The sequence below is a fragment of the Cnephaeus nilssonii genome, assembly GCF_951640355.1.
Source record: "Cnephaeus nilssonii genome assembly, chromosome: 2".
In the NCBI taxonomy this organism is placed as follows: Eukaryota; Metazoa; Chordata; class Mammalia; order Chiroptera; family Vespertilionidae; genus Cnephaeus; species Cnephaeus nilssonii.
In genome coordinates this window covers 21,205,742-21,217,911 of record NC_137073.1, presented here as the reverse complement: position 1 = coordinate 21,217,911, position 12,170 = coordinate 21,205,742, and the positions used below count along the sequence as shown (strand labels likewise).

At 43.1% G+C, this 12,170-nt stretch overlaps 1 protein-coding gene across 1 annotated transcript in view; it reads left to right on the top strand.

Annotated features, from left to right (window-relative positions):
• Window positions 1-12,170, top strand: part of GRIN2A (glutamate ionotropic receptor NMDA type subunit 2A) — a gene marked incomplete at both ends in the record, with an annotated part of 366,842 nt that overhangs the window by 309,232 nt on the left and 45,440 nt on the right. The window contains one exon of the mRNA XM_079798403.1: window positions 3,468-3,628. Within this exon, the coding sequence (XP_079654529.1) occupies window positions 3,468-3,628 (161 nt within the window). The remainder of the gene's footprint in view (window positions 1-3,467; window positions 3,629-12,170) is intronic.

Below are 12,170 nucleotides of genomic sequence, written 5' to 3'. Positions count from 1 at the left end.
ATGCAGATGCCAGGAAGTGTTCCAAGCACTCTGTGATTAATCGCAGAAGCAACCCCCAATTTACAGACAGAGAAACTGAGGCTCAGAGAACGTACGCAGCTGCTCACAATGACTGCGTTCCTAAGTGGCACATGAGAAGCTGAACGCTCTGAGCCCAAGTTCAAGGGAAGCCAGTAAACAAGAACAGTGAGGGCGGCCTGGGGAAAGAAGCCATGAGGGGTTCCACTGGCTCTGGGATCGTGATTGCGTTGTTCTGCAGTCCTCCTGGCCGTGTAAGCCTCTGCATCCCCCGTTTCTACGCTAAAGCCCACATTGGTTTCTTTCTACGTGCACGGGAAACTCCCTGGGAGAATGTGGCACTAGAAACTATTCCTCCAAGAAACACAGAATGTGTCCTTGACACGAGGGCCTGGGACTCAGGAGATGAGTCATGCTTGCCCCTCTTCTTCACATTGTAGACCGTGACTCCTTAGCCGTGAAATTAATGTAAGGGGTGTGACCATTCAAAAAATAGAGCATAATGGATGCCATCAAGTATGTAGAAAGAGTGAGCACTGGGAATTAGCGTGTGTGTGTGTGTGTGTGTGTGTGTGTGTGTGTGCAAGGTGGCAGTGGAGATGTATTGTGAGTCATGCTGTAAAACCTTTGACAGCCGTGAGTCCAGTGGGAAAGGTTCCTGGATCCCGGTGCTGGGCTGACTTCTGTGTGGATAGCAGTACAGTCAAGGCCAGTGGAGAATGGGAATTCATCACAGAGGCTGATGATCTGCCCGTCGCTGTGCAAACCAGAGGCAGGGACGAAAGGGACTCTAACAGAGCTCCTCGGCTCCTCTGCAACAGATGGGGAGGGAAGTAGAGGCAGTTAGTGAAATTGGCTCTCTCTGGACGTCTCTGGAGGTTGGGAGCGGCTGCTACAACACCTAGATTTATGAACTGCAACTGTTGTCTCTGTCTCCCAGAGCAGGCAGCTGCCCGGCGAGCAAGCCTGGGCTCGGGCCTCCTCCTCTTTCAGTGATGAGTTGAGTTGCTGCTGGCTGGGTTGAGTGCAAAGAGCATTTTAATATTCACACACACACACTCACACACACACTCCCCGCCACAACACTCAGGAAGCTCTCCTTTGGACAATGTATGGCCACTTCCCTCAAATCCTGTTGTGGCAGCTTATTAGGCAGCAGCAGCTTAATTTAGGCGAAATTGTTTTCAACTGGAAATTTTAACAGTGAAATGAAGTCTGAAAAAAAGAATAATATATCTGGTTGGCCAGACTCTTCGGTAAACTTGCATGTTTTCTCCGGCAGTTCTCAGCTCCGTGGAGGGCATGCTGGCCTGGAAGTCCAAGGGGCCTCTGGATTCTAGCCCTGGTTCTGCCATGGAATTGCTGGGTGTCTTTTTCCTCTCTGGGTCTCAAGGTCCTCACCTCTGAAAGAGGAGGGGCTTCTAGCATAATCTCTGAGGAACAATGGAGGTTAGACCTTAGCCTGTTGTCTCATTGCATCACTTTCTACTTTCAGAGTTTTATATTTCACAAAAAAACTGAGACCCACGTTCCTTTTTTTGCGCATAATGACAATAAAAATGAAAATAATAATAGTTTTATTTTTGAGTGCTTACTCTGTTTCAGGCACTATTCTAATTACTTGACAAATGTTATAATTTTAGACCTTCCCATTGGCCTTAAAGGAGAGGTACTGATATGTTTCCCACTCTACAGGTGGAGAATAAATGGAGGCAGTGTGAAGAGAAGTGCCTTATCTAAGGTCCCACAGTTTGGAAGTGATAGAACCTGATTTTACAACCTGTGGACCTGAGCTCAGAATTGTAGCCATTGGCCTGTGTTGCCTCTAGATTTTCATTGTGTTTTGGGGACTCAGACCCAGTTCTCTGGACTCCTAATCTAGTTGGCTTGCCCCAAATGCTGAAGTTGTGAATGGACAGTATCAGCCAATCATGGAAAACTAGTGGAACATGGACAGTGAGCTTTCATGAAGGCTGGAGGGCCATTCACAACTTGGGCACCCCCAGGAAACTAATGCTTAGTAGGGACATCAGCTCAACAAATGTTCATGAGCCTGCCATTATGCCTGGAGTATGTTAGACCTCCAATAATATTGTATGTATGGATGAATGAGTGAGCAGAGAATGAATCGGTGGTGACATATAGTCATTGTAGGGGAAGAAAAATAACTTTTCCTCTACTCTTCTAGGTTCCTGGCTGAGAACGCCTCTCTCCCCCCAATAATAAGAGACAATTAATAGGAGAAAAAACAAACAAATTTAATAACAAGTGTAATTCCTGTATGCATGGAAAATACCCAAGAAAACTGAGTAACTCCCTTAAATAGCCCAAGCTACCACCTTAAATACCATCTCCAGCTAAATAAAGACAAAAGATGTTGGGGGGGAGGGGGGAGAGACCAATTACCCGAGGTTACCAGGAAAAGCACAGTTAACAAGGGTATGTTTGTTATGTTGACTTAAGTCAGTTGCCTTTTCCATTGGTAAGAGTTCCTAGAGATTTAGTCATCTTCCTCTTTGAGGTACAGCAAGAAAGACACCCTTACAAATGGAGATTTTCCTCATAAATGTAAATATCTCTCTCAGGAGAGTAACTTCTACTTGGTTTTCAGAGCTTCTCCCATGTCTGCTGTTTTTTGTTTTGTTATTTTTTTTTTAATAATCAGCCCCAAATAGTCCTTATGCCAAAGAAACATATTTTGGGGTGGCAAAATCTGCTCCCCTTCATCATCTTCTGGGTGAGGTGAAGGTCATTGTAAACGGAGTTCAGAGTGCTTGGTGAGGATCACAGAAAATCCTATATAATAAAAGGCTAATATGCAAATTATCCCCTTGGGAGTTTGACTGACTGGGAGTTCAACCAACTGGGAGTTCGACTGCTCGCTATGATGTGTGCTGACCACCAGGGGATGGTGCAGAATGAAGGAAGGACCTGGCCGGCAGCCAGCAGCCAGGGAAGGAAGGCCCCGGCCAGCAGCCTGCAGCTGGGGGAAGGAAGGCCCCAGCCAGCAGTCCAAAGGCCCTGATTGCCAGCCAGGCCTAGGGACCCTACCTGTGCACGAATTTCATGCACTGGGCCTCTAGTTTTATCATAAGATGGATAAATTAACCAAATGAAAATAATACCTTCATTCCTGCTCAACCAACATTTCCTGAGCTCTGCCAGGTCCCCAGTGCCCACCACTAGGCTACTGTCTACAATGGCACCAAGAAGTTCAGTCCAACAAGTATCTATTGTGTGCCCAGCCAGTATGTACTGAGGAAGAACATGGAATGAGACAGACACTGGAGCTCACAGACCAGTGGGGGATGTGATTAAGAAACACAAAACTGAATGTGTTTTTGCTGTGCTAATGCATGTATATGTTTAACTCCTGACACAAGGCAAAGTGATGGCTGACTTCTTTTCTTCCTCCTCTTCCTTCTCCTTCTTTCTCTCTCTCTCTCCAGTTTCAGAGACCTCACGACTATTCCCCACCTTTCCGATTTGGCACGGTTCCCAATGGCAGTACGGAAAGAAACATTCGGAATAACTACCCCTACATGCATCAGTACATGACCAAATTTAATCAGAAGGGCGTAGAGGACGCCTTGGTCAGCTTGAAAACAGGGTAAGGATGGTGGCTTTTTTTTTTACTCAGCAGGCCTGCTAGTTGATAAGCCTCACAGAAAATGATTCTCTGTATGCCTTGGTCCTTATCTGCCCCCACTGCATATTTTCTGGAGAGCTGGGCAGCCAGATGCACCCCAGTTAAGGGCTGCTTTTGTTAATCTGATGAGCATCACAGGTTTCCTTCTGAGTTGTGTTAAGGAAAAGCAAATCCAGGACACTTTGAAATGCAGAGAGCCAGTGGGGTTTCTTAAACTGATAAAGAAGTTGGCCCAACTCTATGGGCTATTTTACCCAAATAGAAATGTTAAAAAACAGAATTCAACTGAATACCTTGAGGTGGGGAAACTTTCTCCTGCTCCTTTTAGTTCTTCTGGCCAGTAGAATAATTAGAAGGACATGGGCAGATTAAGAGGAGAAAAATCAAGTTTAATACATGCCCACGGGAAATTCACATAAGCATGAAAATTCCAAGGGCAGTGAGTTAAAATGAGGTATATGTGTCATTCTGGACTAAGGAGTGGGGGGAGAAGGGGCCAGGACTTCAAAAGGAAGTTAAGGGGCTTTACAAGGGGATGAAAAAAGTTAATGTTTAGTAAACAAATGTTTGCTGGGCCACCTTGAAACAGTGGGACATGGAGGACTCGGATCAAATGGGCTTTGGTAGGTTCCTCCCTGTCTACTGCACCTAGTCACGTTAAACTATAGTTATCTATGCTGACACCCCCTTCCCCAGAGCAGGTTCTTTTAGGCAGGAAAGGGGCGAGGACAAGGTTTCTTTCTGAGCCTCCTGAGCCTCCATTGTATTTAGTTTAAACTAATCTGCATGTCAGAGTGGCACATCTTGGGGTGATTCGTTTTGAACCCCCACTGTTTATTTAAAGATCTAATTGGCTTTATTCAATGATTCATAATTGGGCAGCCTCCCATCTAACAACTAGAAAGGAGTTCCGAGGAGCTGTGCAAAATGGAAGGCTTTTATAGGCAGAAGAGGGCAGGAAAAGAAGTTTCTAGCAAAAAGTGGATCATTTCATGCTAGGTCACTTTCCTTTGGGGAAGGGCAGGTGGTCAGGCAGATTACCTCAAGTGCAGACCAGATTGACTGGTTAAAGGTCACATTCTTGGGAGAAGCTGAAACCGAAATTAAGTCTTGGTTTGCTGATGTGGGGCTTAGCATAAGTGACTCCATTTTGGGCCTGTTGTTTCTTACTTCTTTTTTTTTTTTTAATAGAAAGATCTAAGGAGATTGAGAGTTTATTTGAAAACACAGTACTATATAGATTTTTATCTGATTTTAGGTAGAAGCTTTTGGGTGTAACTTTATGTGAAAACTAACAGTATAACATTGATGAAGGAGAAAGGCAATATGGAGAGAAAAGCAATGAGAATTCAATCTAATATTCTGTGTACCTGTGGCATGCGTAGTGTAGCAGATGCAAAATTCCTGAGGCTGTAAGAAAAGACAGCACAGTGGTTAGGAGTTTAGGCTGTGGAGCTAGAGCTCACTTCTCTCCTGCTGTTACTTGTGGTGTGCACTTGGACAGTGTTTCAATGGCTCTCAGCCTCATATATAAAATGTAAATACTACTAGGAATGCATTGATAGGGGTTCCGTGAGAAAAGATGCCAGCAAGCATTTCAGAAATCTCCCGGCACAAAGAGTTGACCTGATTGTTAGTGTTGTAATTTGGTGTAAAGGTTCAGTTCTATTCTGTGGACTTACCAAAATATCAGGGACGTGCAGAATACATTTTTGAAAGGGTGTCACTAAAATGATCTCTTTTAAATGAAGGAGCTGTAATTAAATTAAATTACATGGAGTGTCCCAGTCACAGGGCTTCCTGGCGAGTGAAATGTGACTACAGTGCATTATCCTGAGTCCACAGCCCCTCCTCGGGCTGTTCACAGGCCCTCTGCAAAGGCCTCGATGCTTCCGTGTCTGGTGGGGCAGAGGGGCCTCCTCTGAACCACCAAGCCCAGGTCTCTGCGTAATTCCCCAGGACCTTGGGCTGATAGCATTTTGTCCTTTCAGTCTCAGAATCTCTTTGGTATTCTGACAGGGGCTAGGACAGCATGTGTTTGGATGTTGAGTCCATTCCTTACCCAAAATTCATGGACATACTGCTCATGCTGCAGGGGTTTTTCAAAATGTTTTATAGAGCTAAAAAAGGCAGAAAATAGCCCTAGCCGTTTTGCTCAGTGGTTAGAGTCTTGGCCCTCAGACTGAAGGGTCTCGGGTTCGATTCCAGTCAAGGGCATGGACCTCGGTTGCAGGATCCATCCCAGGCCTCTGTTGGAGTGCATCTGGGAGGCAACCATTCAATATATCTCTCTCACATCAATGTTTCTCTCTCTGTGTCTCTCCCTCACCTTTTACTCTCCCTAAAAAAATCAATGGAAAAAATATCCTTGGGTTAGGACTAACCAAAATATGCAGGAAATATGTTTGATGGCTTGTACAAACTGACCATCAAGGTCATTTAATAAGACATCATCAACCCCCAGAACTCTCCCACACCCCACCCTGCCAACCACAGCCTTTTCCAGTCACTATTTTCCATGGACCATCGTCTCTTCTAAAGTAGATTCTTTTTCCCTGTTATTCTGACATATAAATAAAAGCATACCATATGTTTTTTTTATTTGTTTGTCTTCTTTTAGCTCAACATTCTGTTTATGAGATGGTTGCATATCACTCCAGTTCTCTCATTCTCATTGCTGTATAGAATTGCATTGTGGGGATACACCACAAATTCATCTATTTCTTCAAATCTTGATGAACATTTGTGTAGTGTCCCATATGAGGCTATTATGAGTGATGTTTTGAAAGGCATTCTCGCATGTCTTTTGTTGCACAAGTGAGTGCATTTATCTTGGTATATACCTAAGACTGGAATTGCTAAGCTATAAAATGTATGTTCAATTTTAGTAGATATCGAAAAGACACATTTTATATCCCTTTCCATCTTAGCCATGGGAATGGTTTTTATTTGTTTCCACTGTGGTCTTTTCATGAACATTATTTTTTTCCTATTGGTTTGTTGTTTTTCTCCCCCTTAATTTCTATAGTAGAAATTTGTGGTATGATTACAAATGTTTTTCCCCAATTGTTTTGTTTGTCTTATGAGCTTGCGGATGATATTATTTTCCAAGCCGACTATTATAGTTTGTGGTCACATTTCCCAGTCCTTTTTTATGGCCTCTGGATTTTAGGTTGAAATTCAAAAGCCCTCCTCACTCTGAGGCTACAAAATAGTTTTCTCCTGTTTCTTTCTATTTTGGTTGCACTTCTACTATTTGGAATTTTTCTGGGTGTAGAGTGTGACATATGACTCTAACTCCTCATATGATTACGAGAACCCCATTTTGAGAACAGCCACCACAGAACAGTACAAGATCAGACAGACCGTGCTGATGTGGCCTCCACTTCTGTCTTCTCAAGTGTCTACTTTGCCACAGTTGGAGGTCTTTGTCTTCCCTCTCACATCTTGTTTCCTTTTTACATTTTTCATTAGGAAATATATTATTTTAAATATGAGGTGTATGATAAAATAATTTTGCAAGAGTAAGTATAATGAGGAATAACACATAATAAAATGAACTCCTCATGGACTCAACACCAGCTTTTAAAAATAGCCATTTGCCTCCTTCATTACATGCAGCAGCTCTAGAAGGTTCCAGCCCTCTGGAAGGTAGAGGTGGGTGCGCATATGCTCCTGAATTGTTAATTCCCCTAATAGCTTAAAATCCAGTGAGCCTTGAGTTCGACATCCCAGAGCACATATCCCAGCGGTTGGGTCCCACCCCTCCACCCACAAGTCTCAGTGACATCCACCTGTTACTTAGCCAGGAGTGTGCATATGTGCACCAGGGTCAGTAAGATGGGGAGGCTCCTTCATAGATTGTAACCTCTTGGAAGAGTCTAGAACACAAGAGGGGCTTTGGATTATGGTCGAATGAGAGTCCCAGCTTGGTTTGAGTCTTGGCTCTATCATTAGTAAGCTGTGGCTTTGAACAAGTGTTACCTCTCTGAGCCTCAGTTTCCCCATCTAAATAGTGAGAGGATTGGAAGCTTCATCCTCTGAAAATAGTTCTAAGATTCTTTTATTTATGTTGAAAACTTATTTAAAGCTCTTACAAATTCAAAACCCAGACACACTATATATATAAACGGCTGTCGGTTTTGCGGAAAGGATTTAGATCAAGGCTGGAAAGCTGAGCGTCTTCAAACCTGGCCAGTGGATTAACCCTACCTTCATCACGGTTAACATTTGGGCCCAACACAGAACCTTCTCTCCAGTGATGGAGCCACAAATCTGCATTTTAACAAGCATCCCCCACTCCCTGCTATGGGTGATTTTTATTCTTGCTAAAATTTGAGAGGTTCTAAAGGAGCTCAATAATCACATTTTATTGAGATAGCACATAAAGATTAAATCAACCAAATGTTTATCAATGGGATCGAAAATTGCTTTAAGAAGAACATAGGCAGCAAGATAATTGGAACTAAGCAGTTCAGTTTCATTGCTAATTTAAATGTATAATAAATTTCAATTAACAATGAAATGCATTCCAGTTAAAGCATTCAGTTACAGAAATTATCAGGTAAATCAGTGAGAAAATAGGATCTGATGTGCAAACATGGACAGAAATAGTATTTTTAAGGAATAGGTTGATTGTGACATGGGAGGCACTCCTGAACCAGATGGGGATGAGCTGTTCATGACCCCAGGCTTCTAGACCAGTGTTTCTCAAGTCCTAGCCTGAATCTGAAGCAGCAGGGGTGCTAGTAAAAAATGTTGATCCTGACCCAGCTGGTGTGGCTCAGTGATTGAGCATTGACCTATGAAGCAGAAGGTCATGGTTCAATTCCCTGTCAGGGTACATGCCTGGGTTGTGAGATCAATCCCCAGTAAGGGGCGTGCAGGAGGCAGCTGATCAATGATTCTCTCTCATCATTGATGTTTCTCTCTCTCTCTCCCTCCCTTTCCCTTCCTCTCTGATATCAATCCTATATAATAAAGAGGTAATATGCAAATTGACCATAATACCCTCGCTTAAGATGGCCACCCCCATGTGGCCACAAGATGGCTGCCCCCATGTGATCACAAGATGGCCACCACAAGATGGCCAGCAGGGGAGGGTAGTTTGGGGGGACCAGGCCTGCAGGGGAGGGCAGTTGGGGGTGACCAGGTCAGCAGGGGAGGGCAGTTAGGGGCGACCAGGCCGGCAGGGGAGCAGTTAGGCATCGATCAGGCTGGCAGGGGAGTGGTTAAGGGGTGATCAGGCTGTCAGGCAGGCGAGTGGTTGGGAGCCAGCAGTTCCGGATTGTGAGAGGGATGTCCAAAAGGTCCCAGATTGGAGAGGGTGCAGGCTGAGCTGAGGGACACCCCCCACCTAGTGCACGAATTTCGTGCACCGGGCCTCTAGTAAAATATGTATTTTAAAAAATGTTGGTGCTAAACCCCACAGAATTAAATTTGAGGGGGCAGAGCCTGGGAATCTGCATGCTCTCACAAGCTCCTCAGTTGATTCTGCTGTGCGCTAATCAGATTTAAGAACATCTGCTCTGGAAGAGGGAACTGAAGCTGAAATGAGTGGCGACAGATTTAGATTTACAAATGCTCAGTCATCAGGAGCCAATGTTCTCCAAGAAGTTTTGGCAAGTGGGCGAAACTGCAAGCATAGCACTCATGCCAGATTTAAATGAAACTATCAACATCCCTAGGACTCCAAGGAGCCTCATATTTCAAGACACAGTGGGATGACTTTTTAATTTTAATTGATTTTATGTACAATTATGTGTATAAATATTTCTGAAAAAGTCCCCATTTCTTTCAGAGGCAGCAATCTTTAGCCCTCCAGCCCCTCAGTTTCCTATCTGATTTTATTTCCAGCTCAAAGACAAGTGTCTTTGGATTTTTTTTTTTTTACATTGATTCCTTTGAGAGAATTAGAAGGCAGGGTTGTCTTTTGACCGATAAGCATTGTTTGGCAAGGTTCAAATTGTACGCAATGATGTATCTATGCATCATTAAAAGGAGGGGGTGGTCACATCTACCTCAAGTGTCTGAACTGTCTTCATAGCAAAGGTGGGCCTGGAGCCCCTATTTGAGAACACAGATTCCGAAAGCCTGCAGTCCGGGGATCCATGTTTTGATGAGCACTTCTAGTGACTCATGTACAGGTAGTGCCTGGGCTTTGAGAGGTTCGTTAGGTAAATACTGAGGCATGGTGTTCTCAGTGGAGTGGGTGGAACAAGAAAGAGAAAGGGCATTTCAGGAGAAGCAGGGGCATAGAGGAACATGAGTTTAGGTTTGAGCATGTTAAGTTGGAAGTGCCTTTGGGACAACATCATATTTCCTCATCATCTTTGCATTTATTGGAACCTAACAATTTGTGACATGAAGCCCTGAATGCTTCGCATGCATAATCTCATTGAATCCTCACAGCACTCCTATGAGCTGGGTACCAATCTTACCTCCTTTAAGAGATGAAGAACCTGAGGTTCCACAAGGTTAACTCATTACCCAATAAACAGGCTGTTTAACTGAGTAACTACATTGTAGCATGATTAAGTGTAGGAGGTAGGCTTGCCTCCTCACTTGGTAATGCCTTGACAGTTAGATATGTGAGATTTGAGTTTAGGGGAGAATTGGAAACTGAGGATATGTATTTAATATAATCAGATACATGCATGCTTAATATTGTATACAATATACATATACATATATTACACAATATACACTGAGTGGCCAGATTATTATGATCTCTGAACACATAATAATCTGGCTACTCAGTATATATATATTAGAGGCCCGGTGCATGAATTCGTGCATGGGTGGGGTCCGGCCAGCCTGGCCAGGGGGAGGGGACATGGGCGGTTGGCCGACCTGCCTACTGGTCGAACTCCTGGTTGAAGGGACAATTTGCATATTAGCCTTTTATTATATAGGATATACACTGAGTGGCCAGATTATTATGCGTTCAGAGATCATACTAATCTGGCCACTCAGTGTATATGTATTAATTGATGACTTGAGAGTTGACAAGATCACAGAATCCTCATTTCCATCCTCAAAAAAAACTGATGCAGGGATGTAGAAATTTCCAAGGCAAAGGTAGACCATGAAGGTAGAAGGATCCTCAGTGAAGTTAGTTGTTATGCAGAGGAAGTTCTTTCAAGGATACTGTTTGAGCAGGTTTTATTAGCTGTATTTTATCAGTCAAGCAGAATCAAACTCGCAGGGTTCATTTTCAGCGGCTGAGTTCGAAAGCAGGCATAGGCATCAGGGTTCAGTGAGCTGTTCTCCTAAATGGGATAGCATCATCTCCAGAGAAAATCAGATCGACAATGACCTGGTTTCTGAGATCCACCCCCACACTGCAAATAAAGCTCAAAAATAATTGCTACCACATCATAGACTTAGGAATTCTTTTCCTCAATAAAAGCTCAGGAAAGCACAGACATCTTTTTATTTTTTGTACTTAGAATTATTTCTTGTTAAATTCTATTAAAATTATAGTAACAGCATTTCAAAGCCACCCACAAAGCATTAGAAATAGAAAAAATGGGGGGATTAAATAAAGGGGGATCTCAATTCTGTAAACTCGAAGATGGAAAGAGAAGGAAAGAGGGAGGAGAAGAAAAGAGGCTAAAATTAAATACATGAAAATGTTATCAGAAATCTTGCTAGATGATTAGGATTATGGTTCTTTTCATATATTTTTATATTTAACACATTTTCTGCAACAAAAGTATTACTTCTAATGATCAGGAAAAACATGTTTCTTCTGAACATAATTCTTCATTTTTTCCTGCATTTCCTTTGGGTATTTGTCCACATGTTTACACACGTTGAATCAGTATGCGTGCAAGTCTGTGTTTGGCTTTTCTCAGTTAAATCTGTACCAGTTTGTTGGACAGTTTTCACATTTAATGACTAGGTGATATTTCATTGAGCTGGAGGAATATTCATTAACGTTTCCTGCTCTGCATTTTCATCATACCTTGACTGACATTGGCGGGCCCTACAAGAGGCAGTTAGTTCTTTTTTGCAAGCTTGCTGTTACCGTTATTGTAGACCAATTTGTTGAGAGTGTCATCCTCATCCGACATCATTTCTCAGACTTCCGTGCTGCGAACGGTATTGTTTTTCTTCACTATAAGGCATGCTTTTATCTTGTGGACAACACGATTCCTGAACCTACTTACTTTTGCTTGAGCTACTACATAATTCAGAGCTTTATTTATGATCCTCTCTGTTAGCAACTGGGAAGAGCTTATGTCCTGAAGATCTGCTTTTGGACTTTCCACCTCTGATCTCACTCAACTCCAGTGGCTTTATCCATAGGTTTAAACCTTTCTCTACTGCAATTTGCATAAGCTACCTGAGTTGTTTTGGGAACAAGGCGAGGTATCGCTAATGAATAGATAGCATTTATTCTGAATGTTTGGCCTGCATTATCTTGTTTAAACCTCATAACAACCCTAGGAGACAATGACTAGCATGCTGCCCATTTACAATGGAGGAAATGGGCATA